The sequence below is a fragment of the Saccoglossus kowalevskii genome, chromosome 12 (assembly GCF_978046115.1).
Source record: "Saccoglossus kowalevskii chromosome 12, keSacKowa6.1, whole genome shotgun sequence".
NCBI classification, from domain to species: domain Eukaryota; kingdom Metazoa; phylum Hemichordata; class Enteropneusta; family Harrimaniidae; genus Saccoglossus; species Saccoglossus kowalevskii.
Genome location: NC_140652.1, coordinates 16,677,730 through 16,700,339, shown reverse-complemented (window position 1 = coordinate 16,700,339; position 22,610 = coordinate 16,677,730). Strand labels below are relative to the sequence as shown.

Below are 22,610 nucleotides of genomic sequence, written 5' to 3'. Positions count from 1 at the left end.
TTGAAATTACTCTTAGCCATTAGTATAGTATTTTGTAGCCGAATCTAAATTAAATTAACCATTGGTGACTGGCAAAGAGTTAGCACTAGCTCAGACATGCTTCAATAATGATAAAGCTGGAATTCCACCCTAATTCCCCGACATCATTTTTCTATGCAGTCCACAACTGACAGTTTTCTAACTGATTAATCTGTAATCTCACATTTTCTTTCATCCTATAATAAAAGTAGAATTCCTCTACCTAATTGACTCATTCATTCATACATGGCTTTCATTTCATGCTTTACATCACATAAATCCTCTACTTAATCTACGTTTTGTGCGACTCAATAAAATTATATTAACTTAATTTCACTTCTTGGTGTTTACAGTGTTAAGATGTCGTTCACTCACATTAAAACGTGCTATACAAGTCATTTTGTAGTTGTTAAATATTTAAAAATTATTGAATGGTTCAGTAGTGGCTCACTCATAATTTTGAGATTGTTTTTTTTTCTTTGGCACGTGCTGACTCGGTCCCGAAGAAATGAGTCTTAATTCTGAAGTCAACAGAAAAAATTTGAATCAATTTTCAGTTTTAAAATTAAAATTATTGGTTAAAATTATTGTTTTGTAGTTTTACTCATTTACTAATTTCTGATAAAAAAAACTTACTACACATGCATGTATTTATTACGATGGCTTCTGTTTAGAAATGTAATACTGGGGTACTGTGTGTTATTTAATGGGCTTGAGGTTTATATTGATTTTCTGTTTTTTAGGTTTTGAAATTGTCTTAAACATGTTTTTTCTCCCCATTTTGGTCCTAAAAAGAAATAATATGCACATTACTATAGTAATCAATATTTGCTATTTATGTCTGCCAAAAATTTCAAGTAAATGCAACGTCGATTTCAGTAGACTGTACTACATTATTTTATTTTTACTAAAGAATGACATGTTTTGAGAATTTGTTATGAAAAGAGAGAACTGGTGGTAACAACAGTTAAGTGTATGTATAGTAAAAATACACGAGGTCTGACCGGATATTGTATTCATATCAGCTGCTAGCATTGCAGACAGATTACATGTAGTCCACATCAATAGTTTGTTGACCTATTTGTGTTTCCTTTATACATAGGTTCATATTACAGTATGTTTTTTTGCAATTATTACAATTTTTTTCTGTATTTTAATGCCATATTTGTATTTTTAGTAGCTTAAGGACTTGCATAAATTATGCTCAAAATAAGTTATATTTTACTGTTAAATACTTTAATTTAGCTGCAATTAATTTTCGGTTTAGTGTACAAATGTTTACGAAAAAATATAAAAATGGACAAACATTATGAATAAATATGTAAATCATATGCTAATTATTATGCAAATTAGTAGCTATCATTGACAAAAATTCAGGGGATGCCTCAAAGTATACACTCTGCCTGCCTATACTGAACTTTGGTTGATACACGTTTTAGGATTTATGAATACATGTTACTGTATAGAAATGAATATTTACTCAGTACACAGATTTGAATTACTAACCATCAATTTGCTTATGCATTTTGATAAAAAATGAAATCATCAAATTATTATGAGGATACTGAAGAGTATGCACCAAGACAGTACAGCGAGAGTATCGAAAGATGTGCAGTGGTGGTCGGTGCGACGATGTACTGTCTGAGTGCATACTTTGAGGTATCCTCGTAATAACCTTATTATTATTCATCTTTTCCTCCCATGGATACATCATGGAAATGTTGAAATACAGTTTAGAACAGGTTTAGCAAACTTCTTTGTGTTTGATTGGCCAAACCCTGGTGGCTGTCATTTTATTAGAGAACACTTATGCATGTAATCGGTCCATATTTGGAACTCACATTTCCTAACATGGTAGGATGAAAATACCCCGTAAAATACTGCAAAATTACGGCACGCTGTAACTTATGGCATTACGGCAACAGATGTACGATATAATATATGTGTCAGTGTAGTGTCTTAATTATTATATTATTACTTTTGTAAAGCGTGCCATAATTTTCGTTATTAATTTGGGTATACCTATTTGAATCTCATAAAAAAAATGTAAATTTCAATGAGAAATTGATTAATGTGATATTTCCAAGATGTATGTGCATACATACATGTTTCAGAATGAAGTTCATAGCTAGAAACTACCTTTAACTATCTTCACACACCAATCAGTTGGATCAGTATATTAAGATTTTTGTTTCAAAATTTACTGAAACTGAGATTAATTAATAGTAAAAATTACATTATGATGGAAATAATTGCTATTTTTCACTTCTCAATTCTCATATTTACTGTGAAATCTGTATTAGAAACCGCGGCTTCTATTAAAATGGTACAATGCAACAGAGGGCATGCGGCTTCTATTAGAGATATCTATCATTTGTGAAATGGTGAATTTTTGGAAACAATTGTTCAAAAAAATGGGTGCGACTTCTATTACAGATTCTATGATACTAACCCTAAAATCAAATTCCAAATATTGCCCTGACTTTATTTAAAGTACACTTGCAATTATCTTTAAATATTATAACACTGACGCAGTAATCCAAACGACTTGAGAACACACAGACACACCATCTCATTGTCTGCATAACAAATCCTCATTCAGAACTGTCATGGCTTGTGATACCAGCAGCTGAATGACTGATTGTCTGACACATTCATTTTATTTCGAGTGATTTATTTGTGAAGCCATATGGCTGAGAGGAATACTAGATTTCACTATCACATGATTCCATACTCATAAAATTGTGTCACATCCCGCAAATTATTGACAGTTATAAATTTTTGGCTCAAAAAAAACCCTGAATAGTCATTTTTTTATATTTTTATTTAATTTTCAACGGTAGACTGATATTCAATCAAATATTTTGATCAGTTCTTGTTGCCATTAAGAAATTATATCCATTTAAAAATATAAATTAACAAAAACATTTTTACAAAACATGCAGAAAAGTGTGTAAACCATTTGCAGTAAACATTCATATTGCCACACAAGGTGAATCTTTTATTGCAAGTGAAATAAAAAAAAAAAAATCTCTCAAATAATTTTAGTTTTTAAAATAAATATGTAACCAGTGTGATTGGCTGTGTGATATGTAACTACTTAACTGTCTAAAAATAGAACATTCACTGAATAATGTCAATAAAACCCAACTTAATACCATAGATTTGATTTCCCCAGGAATCATGCCATGAATTTTACCCGAAAGCAGCACTTAGATAGTTAATTATTAATGTTAAAGTTGCAGTGAGCCATATTTTCAGTGAGCCAGGGAACAAAACTACATGAGTCGATGGTATAGGTGTATGAGCAAATAATTCTCAATGAAAAATAATCTATACTTTTCATTTTTTTTTTTATGTAATCATTTGGTTCTGTCTGTCCATTCGTCCGCCCGTCTGTGTCTGTCTATGCATGGTGCAAACAAATCTGAATTTGATGGCATTGATGATGCTGGTTGAAAATAAACCTTGTATGCAATGTTTGCCACTTACGGTAATGTTAACCTTTTCACTACTTCTGTAGTTCCCTCTTTTCATCACTAATTCACAAAATAGCCCTGTTTATAGTCTGCACTTTTCTTCAGAAGATTTGACAAAAATACACAATTTTTTCGAGTAAAAACTGAAAATTGACTCAAATTTTGTCTGTTGGCTCTAAAATTATGGTTCATTTCCACAAATATTGAAGAATATAAGAAAAAATACAGAAAAACTTTATCGAAAATGTCTGGTGGTGAAAAGGTTCAAGAGTTGATGACCTGTGTGGCTTTCAATTGGCAGTAAATAAAATTTAATAAATTTATATTTTTTTGGCTGTGGGATCTTAGTTTTGAGCACTTTTCTCTGGTATTCTGATAGGACATATAAATCATGTGCATCCCGCTGCTGCAAGCACTGGCCATTCATGTCAATTGATCATACCCCAGAGTTCGCGCTAATGTCTCGGCACGACGAGTCCCAGTAACAAAATTTTAAGAAATTCAAATTTGAACCTGGACAACTTTATTAGAGATTGGACCCTAGCTTACCTGAAAAACTGGGTCCCTCTTCAATGATTGGAGTCCGGGAAGCAAAATACAAAGTTAACGCAATCCCTGACCCCCCACCCCCCCGATATTGTTTTGTTTTAAGGTATACATTTGTATATGTACTGCAGCTCTGGAATAATGCAATGTACAAACTTTCATTAGGGTGGACCATTAAAAACCTTGGAGGTGGGGGGGGGGGCAGATTAAACACTGTAATATTTTATTGGTTGATTTTTTCTCAACTGAGTACAGTACGATGACCTCATATTTTCATTTTATTTATCCTTGTAACATGATATATCAAATATGTAAAAATAAAAAAAAATGACAATATTTTTAGATTTGTGTAGCATTCCACCCGACATTGTTTGAGTGCCAAAATTAGCACCATAACAGAATTAGTTTATACAGCCTGCTTCTCTTCACATGAAATGCTGATAAAAAATGACTGAACTTTTGATCAAAAACTAAAACCAATATCTGAACTAGTCATTGTAGTCCAAAATGATTATGAAATTTGGTAAAACTTGTACAAAATGTGAAAATATTCGCATTAATTTGTTAGTGTGAAAATATCTGTTCAATGGATTAAATTCAAGGTTTGCATGACCTTTACTGTTTGAAAAATATTAAAGTGGAACACTAGATGTCAAATTTGTCTTATTTCACCTGATACGCCCATTTAAATCTACTACATGCACCTATGCACCCACCACCCCTTTATATGAATGGTTTACTCCATTATATTCATAGTTGCATTCATTTAATTTTTAATCCATTTCTTTATTTGTAGGTTATCTTTGTCTGGACCCGTCCGTATCGCGACAGGGCTACTTGTGAAGGCGTAGATTTATACTGTACAACGATTTAGTATACAGAGAAACCTGTGTTGTAGTGAAGGTGGTATTTTGAGTTGATGACACCAACCTTTTATTTATAAATTACAAACTTGAATTTGTAAATCTCATCTTGAACTTTGAAGGTAGACCAGAAGTAGAGAGAACCAGTTTCAATGACGACAGATTTGAGGTAAGAGCCCCTTCTTGTTGTACATGTACATGTACCAGCTGAAGACATATGTGTGTAAACCTGTATACACGTGTGAATGTATCTGGTGGCTATACCAGTGTTTTAGTGCTAGCAATATTTATTTATCCAGTATTTATTCGATTGAGGAGGCTAATTACCTACTCATGCCATCATATCCTGTCAACTGGCGCGTAGTCGATTTACAGACACAGAAATGAGGGATAGCACAACTTGAGCATACACGTGTATTGAGAAGAATACATCTGTTTTCTCACTGAAACGTTGCATTTTATTTGACCAATGAACAAGTAGTTATATTAGGAGGTGGCTCAACCGCGGTTGAAAGATCAAAATGGGTTGATATTATCTGATTGTGGTAATGTTGATTAAATTCACCTTTTCATACAAGTGCGCTGTTTAAACAGCATTCTGACCAATAGTATTGTGGCAGACCATCTCTAAAATCTGACAAACGGCATGATGCTGTTGCCAGCTGCTAGTAAATATTGAAAAATGTGCTTTCAATATTTAACCTTTTCTTAACCTCTTTTCATCAAAATAGTCTGTTTATAGTCTGTACTTTCCACATTTTTTTAGTCAAAACTGAAAATTGACTCTAATTTTGTCTGTCGGCTCCAAAATTGGGGTTCATTTTTCAGAAATATTGAAAAGTTTGGGCAAGAAAGTCCTGTGGTGAAAAGTTTATTATAGCAAAAGAAGAAGCGGTAGTAATTTTATATCATTTCGAAGAGCAAAAACACTGCGTAATGTATTTGTATCAGAAAACAGTAAGCGAGGTTATTCGACAGCAGTATTAGAAATGAGAAAATGTTTGATTGACTGGAAAAGTGAATTGCAATATAGAAATTGTAGTTTTAGCAAAAAATTGACTTTTCTCTCTTGAGGATTTGAACTATTGAAGGAATGCTAGTTTATCATTCATTCAGTTTTTCATGTTCATGCCACTCGATTGTTGAAGATAATGTTGAAGAGGAAATAGAAACACGGGTATAAATTGAAATAAATCTGCTGTTGAAAGTTCATTAACATAGTGAAACTAAAGAAACCTTACTAGAATGTAATTTCACCCTTCTTTGTGAGAGTTTGCAAGTACTAATCCAAATCATATGAAAAGACAAAAACAATATGCAATTTTTTTGACAATCATGAAAAAAAAAATTGTTATTTGTTATGATTTAAATATTGAATCAGTGCAGACAATAGTTTTTTCCTTATTAATTTAGTTTTGTTAAATTCACGAATGCTATATATATTGCTTAGTCTACCCGCCTATTTAGGATTCTAAATAGCAACAATTGTTTTTGAATCGATTTATTTTGCATTTTTTTAATTGTATTGAAATATATCACTATTTAGTCATTGAAAATCACTGGTTATAATTAAATTAAGGAAACAATTTAAAGAATTTGTGTGTGTGGGTCTCGTGCGTGGTATACAAAACTTGTGAAATGCATCGTTTATTTCTATGTTTTCATATTAGTATGTTATTCCAAGGTGGGATACAAGCAAATAAATGTCAGAGGTATGTCACCAGCCATATTAATATTTTAACTCCTATTCTGTCAGCCCCATGTATTTTAACACTGACTTGACCAGATAAGGGTTAATGAATGATTCAGTCAATGTAAAGTGCAGCTCTATTGGAGATGCACTTCTAATAGAGCAAATACAGAACAGTTCATCCAATTCCTGCTATCCTGATTAACATATTGTAAAATACTTCGCCATTTTCGTTGAAGGAAAGATTCATCGAAAATCAGTGAAATTAAATTCCATACAAAACACCCAAAAAGTCTTTCTGCGAAAATTAATTCAAGCTTAAATAAATTATTTTACAGTATATGGCATCTCTAATTTTGTAAAATTATGAGATTCTTATTCTGTTTAAGCTCGTGACAATGTACGGTTGTAATCTTGAATATATTTTATTTCAGTTTGCCAGCCAAGTGCATCAATGGTGGAGTGGCAGGCATAGTAGGAGTTACTTGTGTCTTTCCAATTGACCTCGTTAAAACAAGGTTGCAAAATCAACAAATTAAAAATGGAAAAGTCATGTACGATAACATGTAAGTATACTTAAAATCAATCAGGACTTGACGTTAATTTTTAAACTTGCTTGTCCAAAATATGTGTTACCTATATATTTATTTCATACAAATTAGTCTTATTTTTATAGAAATTAGCAATGTCCCCCTCTTACAGATGACTTAATTAATTTTTTGATGGGCACTGAAAACAGGAACATAACGGTATAGAAATAACTATACTGAAGTTTTTAAAGAAAAAAACAACAAAGTATAACCGCACCTGCATACCCAAAAGAAATTTGTTTCTTTCTGCCTTGTGAAATGATATCAAAATAGCCAAGATTTCTCCTGAAATCATGATGTCAATGTCGTCTGTCTTTGTCCTGGCCACAGCGTTGTCATAGACTGTCGACAGTCCCTCTGGCCTTACGTGTGTGTGTGTTTTTTTTTTATTATTAATATTAATCAAACGCCGTAGTCGTTTGCGAAATGCCGAAGGCATTTCAAGCGAGGGCCGTAAGGCCCGAGAGACTGTTATAAGCCTGCAGGACTGGCCTTGCTATTAATTATGCATGCATCTCGATGACGTATTAATAATTTGCATATGGGTGGAGTTAAACTGTTATGCAAAGGTCAAATCGCGGAGTTTTTTTATGTCACGCATGACTTTGATCGTCTCGCCGAGTATAGATCGTTTTCTGCCAAGTATTATCCAGAACTACAAGTTGCGAACGCGAGTTATCTAATTTTAAACAAAGGAAGAGTGCATCAGGGCGACCAGTGGCGATACAATCAAAATAATGGATGATGGTTCGTCGGCAAAGTCACCGATACTGTCCAGCAGGAATGGCGCCATTTCATAAGTCAGCGACTTGCCACTGCCAGTCGGCGCTGTGAGAAAAACATCTTTCTTCCGCAAATAGCCATCAATGACTTGTCGCTGGATTGGTCGAATACTTTCATACCCAAGTTTCTTCAATGCCAGCAAAACTGCATCGTCACAAGCCATCTTCAAAGCAGTGCACTGAACGAAGTTTATAAACTATTGCGTCGTCTGGTGGCTCATTTTTTTTTACTTCCTGTTGACCTGGGACTGCGTGACTTGTGATTGGTTAGCATTTTTATGACATCACTCTGCCTGTCAATCATGATGGTACGCTACAGGAGAATTTCTCTACAGTGGCGAGTGGTGGCGCAGCAGGCTATAACAGTCTCTCGGGCCTTACGGCCCTCGCTTGAAATGCCTTCGGCATTTCGCAAACGCCTACGGCGTTTGATTAATATTAATATTAATAAAAAAAACACACATACGTAAGGCCAGAGGGACTGTCGACAGTCTACGTTGTCAAAGTGGGAGTGTTTACATTTTATCACCAGCTGCCGACTATAACACCGCCATAGATGCTGCTATAGCAAAATGAAGCGGGCGCACAGCAAATCGATGCGCACTGTTTTGGATCAAAGAGATGAACCACACACAAACAAGCAACTACCGGAACCTCGAATAATCAATAAACATCTCATTTATGCTTTAAATTTGGCAGAATGCTTAAATTGTTGGGTTCAGGAAATCACAGTTAGGTACATTGTAAATGCTGGTGAACATGTGTTCATTCCAAGTATTCTGTTTTAGTTGAAATACCCACTCTGACAATGCCTTAGATCTAGGGCTATCTTTGTCTCTATAGCAACAGCAACCATAATTTAATGTACTATAAAATACTTTATCATCGCTGAAGGGATGATTCAGTGAAAATAAATTTCAGTTAAACTGTCATTTTCTATATTTACATTCAAGTCATCAAAAATCAATGATAAAAAAATCAAAACACCTAAAATGTCTTTTCAGCGAAAATTAATTTCAGCTAAAATAAAGTATTTTACAGTATTCAAATATATGGATTTCAGCACATATGCCTCTCACTGTCAATCAAAAGGACCCAGGAGTTTTCATCTTGTATTTCTACTTCAGTGCAGTATGAGATACTCAAGGGATTTTGTCAAGATACATGTATGAAGACAGCTGGCAACAAAATGGATTTCTACTCCTCTTGTTTGCTTGCCAAATTGACTCGCCCACACAAAGTATCGAGTGAAGGTGACCTTTCTGCAATTTGTATTCTATTTCTGCAATTCTCGGGGTTGCCAAGGTGATATTAGTGAAAACCCTAGAGACAGGTTACTTTTAAACAAAAATCTAAAAATAGAATTCATACACTGTAGTTATATAATAAAAATGAACAGCTTGTCATTAAAATGTTGTTACCATTTCAAGACGTTTTGTTTCAACCAAAATATTACTTCATTAAGAATATATATTTTGATTTGCATTTTGCCATAGCAACATACCTTAAAAGCTGTAAAATATTTACTCTTTGCACGCTATTACGGATACTCATTTTATATATATATATACAAAGATAGAATAATGCTTTATAATTGCTGTATTAAAGCTTTTTTAAAATAAACTACAATTAAACTACTCGTACAATACAATAATGGATTTCAAATAAATAAACTAAATCACACTGAAAATATAGCACAATAATACATTAATTGATTTTCACCTTTACTTTTCTTATTTTGTAGGCTTTCTGTATGTAAATTAATAACTTGAGTAGATATTGTTTGTTGGTTGTGTTTGAAATGCGTATACATTTATCTTTGTTGTTGTAATTTTTTAAATTTGGATTGAAGAATAGACTATGAAATTCTTTTCTATTTTTGTTTTGTAATATCCATATGGATTTTATGATTTAATAGTAATATTATTTCTATTGTTATTATAGATAGGTGCTTGTGCCCTTTCTGCTCCTTGCTTTGTTTGCTAGTATATATATATATATATAATTGATTGATTGATTCAGTTTGTTTTCATGAAATTTGTTGGGAGTTTAATTTGGCATGTTATATGTTGTGCGTATATACCGTACTCGACCGCGTTAGCGCCCAGGGGCCTTGACTCAGAAAATCACGATTTTGTAGGGGTGGGCGCTTACCCGAGCACCTCCCTCGAAAAAGAGTGCAAATGAAAATTTTGATTCATCAAGTGACAGATTACGTCTTTGAGGGAAAATCAAATTACTAAATTAGTTGCATCGTCATTGATTTTCACAATGAAGAAACAGAAATGATCACAAAAAATACGCACATTTTATTACAATATTAATTACGTACCACCATAATTTACGGAATTAAAAACATTTGAGTCTGTTGGAACACAGTCGAAGTCAAAATTGTCATATTATTTCCACTGACGAAGTTGTTGGATCGTACTCAAACTCTCGATGAAAATCACTTTCCGCCATGATGCAATTGCAGATTTGACCTACAGCAGCGTCCTTTGACCTAATGGGTCAAGTTGGTTATTAACTAATCAGAATGCCGTGTTGTACTGACGCAATTCTTCGGAAATTCCCGAAGACTTTCTGGTAACGCAATGCGGAAGTGAATAATCGATGTCGAAGTACGATCTGTTGGAATTGATTTCAGCGAATAAACGACATGGTTTTTCCAAAAAACTAGTAACTAGCCATTTTTGAGAGGTAAACTGAATTTGGCATGAAATATTTATTTCATTTAGGTCGTTGTCGAAGCGTAGTTAATGCATGGTTACCGTGTTCTACGCATTCACAACATGTTCACAACGGTTGATATCCACGCTGTATCATATAAAAACGATTACCAAGATTCGTTACGCAAGACCAAGTTTTAAATTAGTTGCATTTTGAAGGGGTGGGTGCTTTGCCGAATGTGACCCCAAATATAAAAATTGCGCAACAGTGGGGGGTGGGCGCTTGTCCGGGCATGGGCGCTAACGCGGTCGAGTACGGTACATACTGGTATGTGCCTGACTTGACATTTGACCTTCACATGTAACATATTTACTGTGTGGCACCTTCAGTTGGGTGCATTTTAATACAAAATGCATCACAAAATATGAGATAAAAATGAGTGTTTCATAGATTGTTCAAATTCCACTGAGAATTTTAGGTTTTTCATACGGACATTTTTCAAAATATGTATTTGAAGAGAATTATGCCTCAGTGTTTCATTTCTTGGCTCAATCTTGTACATATTATTATATAGAAATAAAAATTAATAAATAAATAATGCAATAATTATCCCTACCAACTCAATAATGACCTCTACCAACTCAATAATGATCCCCCTTACCAACTCAAAAATGCCCCCCCCCCCTACCAACTCAATAATGACCCCTTAACTTTTTGACTGTAATATTTTTTTATGTTTAGCTTGGGCAGCGGGGATGAGCGGTGTAGAGTTGGAAAAATTGTCATCACGGGACAACGAAATCTTGAAATGTATATCAATTTTAAGCCAATTTTATCACAATATCATCCGGTGGAGAAAAATAGGTTTTCAACATTCCTACCGTTCTTAACTACAGATACATGTAGATAATTAAAATTGTTATTTTAATTTTAAAAAGCAATAAAAATTACTGGACAAATACATTTTTATTTAAACAACCAGTTTTTGAGAGTGGTACAACCTTTTATTTTTTTTTTCCGGGTTTGACCCATATGACATGTAAGAACCATATCACTACAAGTTGAAATAAATACACATTTAAATAAAAATCTCAAATAAAATAACTGTTAGTTGCATGTTGTCTGCTTGCTTAATTTGAAAGGTGGTAGTTGTCGTGGTCACCAATGTGGGATACAATTCCCATATTATATTTATATACGAATACATCTATGGTTAAATTTAAAGATTGCTACCACTGATCTTTGAGTGTAAAATATTCATTTTGTGTATTTTGTTGACAGTGTAAACACTGAACTCTTAAGATGTATTGGCAAATCAAATATACATTTACTGTATAATAATAATAATAATAATTTATTTACCTAGAAAAATATTTCATACAATACTCAAAATTGTACATGCAGTCTAGGTAAAATGGAATCTGAAATAGCTTAAAAGCTAGTCGAGTCAGATCCCTGACATAACTTGAATTTAATGACTTAAGGTAAGACTAACAGTAGGTTACACCTCAGTATATTTCAAATAAACAAATATGATAATATAATATATATATATATATATATATATATATATATATATATATATATATATATATATATATATATATATATATATATTATAATGTATATATGTACATTTATAATAAATATTAGTTTTATTCTAAATACTCTGACATTAAATTTCCCCGTATAGTATTTTTGAATGTAGGTTTTTGTTTAGACCATAAAGAAATTGATACGCTGTTCCAAAGTTTGGCCCCTAAATAAGATATTGCGAATGTCCCCGCTACTGTGTTCATTATAGGTACAAGTAAATCATTTCGACATCTTTGTCGTGTTCTATATTTGTGATGTAAATACTGCAAATTGTATGTTGACATTGATTGTGGGAGATTCTCATGAATTATATCATACTTAAAACTTAAAAGTAATGACTTATGAAGTTTAAAAATATCAAGAATGTATGAATACAGATTACCTACTTACTGACGTATTTTATATTTTCTTTCAAAGGTTGGATTGTTTTCTCAAAGTTCTCCGAAGGGAAGGAGTTCGTGGTTTATACAAAGGTTTGTAAATCATTAAATACTCATGTAAAGTGATTACTGTAAAACTAATGACTTAATATTAATTCAAAATGGTCGCCAAACAACATCTTTTTTTCTCCACACACTTTTTAAACAACATAAAAAAAAACGTACTGACATGATAGATAAATTTTATGTAGTACTTAGTAATTTTTGAGTCCCAATATAAAAAGTCAATGTTCTGGATGTAACGCAGCAACGATACCCGCTTTTTCAAATCCCTGTTGAATCAGTTTTTTATCATTGCGAACAGAATCAAATTACACTTGACAGTTTTTCTTTGTTTTTATGGAGGTGATAACTGCGCATTTGTTTTTGCGCGCGACAGACAAGTATTGTGAAAACAGGAAATCAACAATGACTAGAGCGATTCGCTAAATCAACATTTCGCTATTACGCCATTTCACCACAATTCGCAAACTGCATGTTGCTTTTTCAACATGTTTTACAGTATTTGAAAACTGATTTAGATCATGTTTTCTGTTTATAAGTATTGAAAAATACCCATATGGATATCATGAGTTTCTGGAATTCCATTGTTGAGAAATACTACTTATAAACTAATTAATCTTGATTTGCGTTGTTTGATTTATAGACCTTGGAAAGGTATTGAAAATGCAAATATTGTTGTCACTTTCTTTGAGTGACTTCATAATCAGACCATATGTCATTGTTGCCATAGAGGGCGTGCTTTTATTTGAATTTGATTGGTGGTAAGCATTATCCACTCCTACACACCAACTGTTTCAGATGTAGAGTGATTCAGAGGTTAGATGTCATAGTAAATCTCACTATGTTTTCTTTATTACAGGCTGGGCAGTTAATGTGACATTAATTACACCAGAGAAAGCTATTAAATTAGTAGGAAATGACTTTTTTAGATATTTATTGAAGACAGACGGGTAAGTGTAAAATGAAGAAATGTTATTTTACAATTTTCCAATGCATTTAATAATGTTTCTCATTTATCTCAGTGTATCAATATACTTTTAATCAGGCAAACTAAACTTTATTACAACTGTACAGAAACTATTCTTTTCTATTTCAGCAGATAATGTAGTAAAGATATAAACAAAAATAACATTTTTAAGGCAGTCTGATATAGTTAAAACAAAAAATAATCATAATAAATCATTTAAAAATTGTAGTAAAAATTTAACAAAAAAACATTTTCAGTGACAGAACACCAAAAACATTTATTCATAAGACTCAAAACATTTTTTTTCCATTTAGCATATGTGTCAGTTTAAAAAACAAAAAAACAACACAAATTTCATCTCTGATCCAAAAACACAGTTACAATGATATAAATTACAATGGTTTGGGGAGTGGCATTATTTCTGAATTTCATAGTTCAACATTTGTTGCTTTTTAGAATAAATTTTTCCACAATGTGTTTTCATGCCAGTATAATTTATTTCAACATCAGAATGCTTTAATTTTCAACCTCAAGTGACTGTAATTTTTTTTTTCTATTTGTCAAAACTGTTTAGTTCTTTGACTTGTGCTGGGGTGAAGGATTGTACATGCCGGGTAATCTCTTGAATTCTTACCTCATGTCAGATCTTTGCATGCAGACAAATGTATTCAGTCTATTTGTATGTCATATGCTTTATACAATGTTAACAGCTGGCTCAAACTTTTCACCACCAGTTCTCTCTTTTCATCGCAAATTTCACATAATAGTCTGTTTATAGTTTGCACTTTCCTTCAGTAGATTGGGACAAAAATAGCCAAATTTTTATAGTAAAAACAAAAAATTTTACCTGAATTTAGTCTGTTGGCTCCAAAATTAAGAATCATTTCCAGAAATATTGAGAATTTGAAAAAAGTGAAGAAAATTTGAGCGAGAAAGTCTATTGGTGAAAAAGCTAAAGCTAGGTTACCTTGTTTTCAAAACAGTCATTTGTAAAGTATACAAATTATACCAAGTAATTTGTATTAAATATGTCTTGTACTGTAAAAGCATTTATTTTCACTGACATTTTGATCTTTGAAGCATATTCACTGTTTTATTTTCATGAATTTGTCAAGGAAACACTGAGTTTTATTATGTTCACATAGATAGATTTAATTTAGCCGATTTTATTTATCAGCGAAAATAGCGATAATCAACCCAGTGAATAATTAATGCATTTACAGTAGTACATGTAGTGACATTACACATTCCAAAAGTTTTTGTGGAGAGATTAGGATAGCATAGGAGCTAAGGTGTGTAACGCCTGAACTGTGCGGTACAACTGTTAGCTTATTTGTGCTTCAAATAGACAAAATATGGTAGAACATTTTCCCATGAAAATAGTATACAAGAATGCTATTACACTTTTTCAGTATTGCATTTGTGGTCTGCAAAACAGAATATATCATCATCTCTGCATTTCTGTGAACTTAAATTGCTATGTTGAAAGTACAGATTCAATTCCTCCGCTAAAATGCACTGCATAAAAACATAACTCTCTGGTGATGTTTTTTTTTTTTTTTTCGTTTTTCTTCAGTAAAAGTCTGCCACTGTACCGTGAAATATTGGCAGGTGGCGGCGCGGGGTTGAGTCAAGTCGTTATCACAACGCCTATGGAAATGTTAAAAATACAACTACAAGATGCAGGCAGACAAGGTTGGTAAATATAAAATTACTGAAAATGAACTATACACAAAACACTCCAAAATGTCTTTTCAGAGAAAATTAATTCCAGCTAAAATAAAGTATTTTACAGTATGCGTTTCAGTCAGAATAATTTGATTTTCCATCATTTTCTAATTCATTCCATATTTTTTCTTAATTTATATATAGCTCAAAAAAAAGTACAAAGTTCCGCCGGAACTGCCTCGGCCGAATCAGCAATAAACGTTGGGCAGACCCGAGGATACTCTGCAGCACATGCAGCCGTACAAGAAACTCCCAAATCGGGGATGGATATCTGTCGAGAACTGTTTCGTAGTAAAGGAATTTTAGGACTTTATCGCGGTTATGGTGCTACATTGTTGCGAGACATTCCATTCTCTATGATTTACTTTCCAACATTTGCACATCTCAATGCCTTGGTAAGAAATTTTCCTTTTAGAAGATTTAAATAATGAAAACTTGTACTTTAAAAACATAGATGTCTTCTTCTCACATAGTCCTATCTCTTTCCACTGTGAACAAACGTTACTGTAAAACATGTTTAAAAAAGCAACATGCAATTTTAGCGAATTGTGGTAAAATGACGTAATAGCGAAATGTTGGTTTAGTGATTCTTACTTGTCATTGGTGATTTCCTGTTTTCACAATACTTGTCTGTCACGTGCCAAAACAAATGCGCAGTTATCACCTCCATAAAAAAACACAAAAAACTGTCAAGTGTAATTAGAAAGCGCCCCAGGTTTTTATGTTCCGGATTACTGTATACAAATCCCCAAGCCTTGGCCATTTAGAATTTATAATAAAGTCATTAGCGACATCTTGAATTAGCGAATCTGTTCTCCCACTGTGTAAAGTATATGTAACGAAGAATAACAACTATTTGACCTTTTCTCAGTGACCTCGCATAAGTAAAGGCCCTCGTATAAACCGCAGTTACAATGTATCAAATTAAAAATTGGGGTCAAAAGCTCAAGTTCAGGGTGCGGTTTATATTACGTACATATTGCAATCACTAAATGGGCGTGGACATTTTTTTTCAATCCCAAAGCGCACGTGAGGTTATTATGAGTACCGGTATATCTCGAAGTATGCCCGAAGACTGTACAGCGGGAGTATCGACTGACGTGCAGCGGAGGTCGATGCGAGTACATACTTTGTATCTTCGTAATACCGGTAATCTTATTATTATACATCTTTTCCTTCCAAAGATGCATCATGGGGACGCCGAAATCATTACGCGTGTAATCACTCCATATTTGGAATACGCATTTTCTAATATAATAGGATGGAAAAAAACACGTAAAATACCGCAAAATTATGGCACGCTGTAACTTAAGGCGTTACGGTGACAGATGTTTAATAATATCTATTATGAGATATGTAAATAACATTGTCTTTCTGAAAACTATTGTGCAAGATCTTACTTGCTCTTAAATCTGTCAACACTGACATTGTCAATGAAGACAAACAAGCACATTATTTTTTTCTCCATTCAAATATATGTTGACCGACAACTGAAAAATTATCATATTTTTATTCAGGATAAATCAATCAATAATCATAAAAAGATCACCTGTCTATAAAAGATTATTTCTTTACACTTTGAATGCCATATTACCTATTACCTACTAGTCTTGATCAAAATTTAGAAAAAAAATTATGAGAAAATTATCTAGGTTTGTGAATAGTGATAAAAGTTGACTTTGTGCTCAAATGATATGCAAATTATCTAATTAGTATGCACATATAGTATATAGAACTATTTTGTGAATTGTGACAAAAGTTGACTTTGCGCTCAAATGATATGCAAATTATCTAATTAATATGCACATATGATATATAGAACTATTTTGTGAATTGTGACAAAAGTTGACTTTGCGTTCAAATGATATGCAAATTATCTAATTAGTATGCACATATGGTATATAGAACTATTTTGTGAATTGTGACAAAAGTTGACTTTGCGCTCAAATGATATGCAAATTATCTAATTAAAATGCACATATAGTATATAGAACTATTTTGTGAATTGTGACAAAAGTTGACTTTGCGCTCAAATGATATGCAAATTATCTAATTAATATGCACATATGGTATATAGAACTATTTTGTGAATTGTGACAAAAGTTGACTTTGCGTTCAAATGATATGCAAATTATCTAATTAATATGCACATATGGTATATAGAACTATTTTGTGAATTGTGACAAAAGTTGACTTTGCGCTCAAATGATATGCAAATTATCTAATTAATATGCACATATGGTATATAGAACTATTTTGTGAATTGTGACAAAAGTTGATTTTGGTGCTCAAAATTGTATGTACCTGGTAACTCTGGTGGTTGCTATGCATATTTAAAATTTAATAAAACTTTACCCAGAGAGAGGATGTACAAGCATGCATGACTTGGGATTTCTATTTTTAAAAACTGTTTATCTTTTACAGGGTAAAAGTGAAGATGGTGGTAGAGCTAGTTTTATGCATTCTTTCGCCAGTGGTTGTACTGCAGGGACAATGGCGTCACTTTTGGTTAATCCAATGGATGGTGAGTTATGTCATTGGTGGCCATTTTGTCTGCATCAGGACATGAACGATCACTCTACTCGCCTATAACTGTTGTTAATCATGTTTCACAAGAATAAATTATCACTCTCAATTTAAGTTTATTTTAATAGCACATCTTCTTAATGGTGTAATTGCCTGACAGACTGTAGTCAGCCGATTATAATCGGCCATGTTGGTGCATTTTTGACATTTAGTTAGCAGACTTTTCGAACTGTTGACTGACTTTCATCTTCATTAAACTCTCATTATACAGGAAGGCCATTTAACAACTCACTGTTTCTGTTTCAATTTGCTTAAAACTACTGTACAAACACTAAAATAGTGAAAAACAATATCTACAGCTATCTTATGGCTTGATATCAAAACTGACACATATATTACTTTTTAGTACTTTTAATTTACTGTATTCAATACATTTTCAAGTTTTTTTATTTGTTGTTTTTGTATTTATTATATTTAGTCACAGACCAAATTTTTAGGTTATTGGGATATTACTTTACACAGACTACAGAGCTAGAACACAAGATTTGATGCATAAAAATAAAACACAACTACTGGTAGTTCTATTAAAAAAATGTCAATGTGTACAGAATGAAACATCATATCAGGAACTACTGTGGAATACTTTATTTTCGCTGAAAAAGGGTTTTGGGGCGTTTTGTATGGAATTTATTTTCACTGATTTTTGATGAGATTAATGTGAAATATAGAAAAAAAAAGTATATTTGCTGGGTTTTATTTTCACGGGATCATCCCTTTAGCGAAAATAGCAAAAATAAATTCCAAGCGAAAATAAAGTATTCTACAGTATTTAAAAAAAATAAAACAAGGGGGGTATTCTTGAACCTACTTGTAAAGATAAGAAAGTTTAAGTATTAAAAATCTGCCTGTTTCTATGCATAGGTCATACTTTAAACTAAGCAACATTATTGAAGGTGTTAGCATTGATCAATCTCTCAAAAGTTTTTTTGAGTCAAGCGAGTGGCAACAAGAACATTTGTTTCCCCTTGTCAAAAGATTGCAATTACATCATGGATACCACAACATATGTGTATGCAACATGTTATGGTCAACGCTGTATCATAATGTCTGTATAACATTGTTTGAAATGTATATAGACCTTTTATTTGTCGTCTATTTATTTACAGTTGTGAAAACCAGACTACAGCTGTTGAAACAAGCCCAAGGAGACACAACATACACTGGGATCAGAGATTGTGCAGTCAAAGTTTACAAACAAGAAGGATGGACAGCTTTTTTTAAAGGTGCTGGATGTCGTATTATGGCTATAGCGCCACTGTTCGGTATCGCGCAAGCTGTGTATTATGTCGGCGTTGGAGAGTACATACTGGGGATGGATACTACTAATAGATACAATTAATTTGTATATCTATTTATCATATCGTATTTTAAGCTAATTATTAAATAAATTTAGATTACATACAGTGAACTTCATAAAGGCGTGAACTTGTTTAATATGCAATATTTATAAATTGAAACATTTGAACAATCGTAGCGCATTTTATGATGCATAGCAGTGAATTATCCAATGAGTGAATGAAATCTGCAAAGACTTATGGGTAATAGCATTATCAAATGGCATCCATAGCTACTGGGAACATCTTCTTTGGATTAAAATGTTTTAAAAATATTTTATGAATATCCATAATTGCTGTCCACGCCTTTATGAAATTCACTGTATTATAGTGCAGTGATTTTAGCTTTAGTTTTTGAGATTACTAAATTTGTGCTCACTCAATAATACAATGTCCATTCAATCATGTCAAACTAATATATATTTGTGTTTGATTATTTCATTTCTTTTTTTTATATTATTTTTTGACTTCATGAGATTCAATTGTGTGATGTTATAAAAACTTATTACAACTGTACATAGTTGAACAATTATGTCATTTTTTCCTTCACAAGTATACATTTTTTTTTAGCTCCGCTGTCGACTTTGTCGAGCGGAGCTTATCATATGAGTGATTGTCCGTCGTCGTCGTCCGTGTCAATGTTTTACTTTTTCGACTTCTTCTTGAAAACTACAAGCCTAAATGCTTTGATACTTGGTGTATATGTACCTTGGGTAGACCTCTCTTAGGTTTGTTCATTTCATGTTGATATCTTTAATTCTCTAATTTTGGTGACTATTTTTGTCATTTTTGGTAAAAACTGATATTTTCGACTTCTTGTTAAAAACCGCAAGTCCAATTGCTTTGATACTACATATATAGGTACTACATGTGGACCTCTCTCAGATTTGTTCATTTCGTGATGATATCTTCAATTCTCTAATTTTGGTGAATATTTTTGTCATTTTTGGTAAAAACTGATATTTTCGACTTCTTGTTAAAAACCGCAAGTGCAATTGCTTTGATATTACATTTATAGGTACTACATGTGGACCTCTCTCAGATTTGTTAATTTTGTAATGATATCTTTAATTCTTTAATTTTGGTGACTATTTTTGTCATTTTTGGTAAAAACTGATATTTTCGACTTCTTGTTAAAAACCGCAAGTCCAATTGCTTTGATACTACATATATAGGTACTACATGTGGACCTCTCTCAGATTTGTTCATTTCGTGATGATATCTTCAATTCTCTAATTTTGGTGAATATTTTTGTCATTTTTGGTAAAAACTGATATTTTCGACTTCTTGTTAAAAACCGCAAGTGCAATTGCTTTGATATTACATATATAGGTACTACATGTGGACCTCTCTCAGTTTTGTTCATTTTGTAATGATATCTTTAATTCTCTAATTTTGGTGAATATTTTTGTCATTTTTGGTAAAAACTGATATTTTCGACTTCTTGTTAAAAACCGCAAGTGCAATTGCTTTGATATTACATATATAGGTACTACATGTGGATCTCTCTCAGATTTGTTCATTTTGTAATGATATCTTTAATTCTCTAATTTTGGTGAATATTTTTGTCATTTTTGGTAAAAACTGATATTTTCGACTTCTTGTTAAAAACCGCAAGTGCAAATGCTTTGATATTACATATATAGGTACTACATGTGGACCTCTCTCAGATTTGTTCATTTTGTAATGATATCTTTAATTCTCTAATTTTGGTGAATATTTTTGTCATTTTTTGGTGAAAAGTGATATTTTCGACTTCTTGTTAAAAACCGCAAGTCCAATTGCTTTGATACTACATATATAGGTACTACATGTGGACCTCTCTCAGATTTGTTTATTTCGTGATGATATCTTCAATTCTCTAATTTTGGTGAATATTTTTGTCATTTTTGGTAAAAAGTGATATTTTTGACTTCTTGTTAAAAACCGCAAGTCCAATTGCTTTGATATTACATATATAGGTACTACATGTGGATCTCTCTCAGATTTGTTCATTTTGTAATGATATCTTTAATTCTCTAATTTTGGTGAATATTTTTGTCATTTTTGGTAAAAACTGATATTTTCGACTTCTTGTTGAAAACTGTAAGTCCGATTGCTTTGATATTACATATATAGGTACTACATGTGGACCTCTCTCAGATTTGTTCGTTTTGTGATGATATCTTCAATTCTCTAATTAATTTATTTTGGTGAATATTTTTGTAATTTTTGGTAAAAAGTGATATTTTCGACTTCTTGTTAAAAACCGCAAGTCCGATTGCTTTGATACTATTCATATTGTTCATTTTCTAATGATGTCTTCAGTTCTTTAATTGAAATGTGCATTGTTAACAGCGGAGCTATCTCAGCCGATAGGCTGCTTGTTTTTCATTACAACAGTTCTGTGAATTATTTGACAAGTCAATTAGCTAGATGGCCTGTAAAACTCTTGACCTTTGCCTATTTTTAGCTTAGTGGTGCCATTTCACTGATAGCATGTTTGGTGAATATTTACTGGTAATACATACACAAGATTTGCAAATTGTAATTTTGACCACCGCTATGAAAATGTGAATGTCAATAGTCAAGATTGTGCTATAAAACTTAGAACAAATCAAACTGCAAGTGTTTCACCTGTCTGCTTGTCGTTTTAGCCAGCCACCTGTCTGCTTGTCGTTTTAGCCAGCCACCTGTCTGCTTGTCGTTTTAGCCAGCCACCTGTCTGCTTGTCGTTTTAGCCAGCCACCTGTCTGCTTGTCGTTTTAGCCAGCCACCTGTCTGCTTGTCGTTTTAGCCAGCCACCTGTCTGCTTGTCGTTTTAGACAGGCACTTTACTTTTTACAGGTACTAAATTTCTACAAACCTGTCCATTTTTAATTGAAAATTACCTTTAAAATACAAAATAATCATGAATAATGAATCAACAAACAGACTAGCATCTGCTACTTTTCACAGAACATTCTACGGCGCTAAGACATGCACCACTGTACCATGTAATTCCATGGGTTGTGAAAAGCCATTAAAAATATCTAAAGTTGAGAAAATAGCACAAACTCAACTTTGAAGTAGTCCAGAGCAACCAAATTTATATATGTTGCACATGTGTGTAGGTATTCTTGCCTCAACAACTATCTCAAAGTACAGTTTGCCTGAGAGTTTTCAGCCTTTGTTTTCACCGTGATTGTTGCCAAGTGGTGAAAATGAACGGATGTCAGCCCCTGAGAATAACCATAGTTTCAAACTATTTTGCTAATTGACTCTCTTAATATTTCTCAGAACTGCTGTAATATTTACACTTGCTCATTTATATTCAATCCCAAAACCTAACATTCACTC

The 22,610-nt window shown here is 32.6% G+C and overlaps 1 protein-coding gene across 1 annotated transcript in view; it reads left to right on the top strand.

Annotated features, from left to right (window-relative positions):
• Positions 1 to 19,808, top strand: part of LOC100377037 (mitochondrial glutamate carrier 2-like) — a 32,692-nt gene extending 12,884 nt beyond the window's left edge. The window contains exons 2-9 of the mRNA XM_085506159.1: positions 4,840 to 5,075; positions 7,031 to 7,162; positions 12,652 to 12,707; positions 13,537 to 13,627; positions 15,221 to 15,339; positions 15,517 to 15,767; positions 17,797 to 17,896; positions 19,065 to 19,808. Of these exons, the coding sequence (XP_085362285.1) occupies positions 5,059 to 5,075; positions 7,031 to 7,162; positions 12,652 to 12,707; positions 13,537 to 13,627; positions 15,221 to 15,339; positions 15,517 to 15,767; positions 17,797 to 17,896; positions 19,065 to 19,297 (999 nt within the window). The 5' untranslated portion in view covers positions 4,840 to 5,058 and the 3' untranslated portion in view covers positions 19,298 to 19,808. The remainder of the gene's footprint in view (positions 1 to 4,839; positions 5,076 to 7,030; positions 7,163 to 12,651; positions 12,708 to 13,536; positions 13,628 to 15,220; positions 15,340 to 15,516; positions 15,768 to 17,796; positions 17,897 to 19,064) is intronic.
• Positions 19,809 to 22,610: the final 2,802 nt, after the last annotated feature.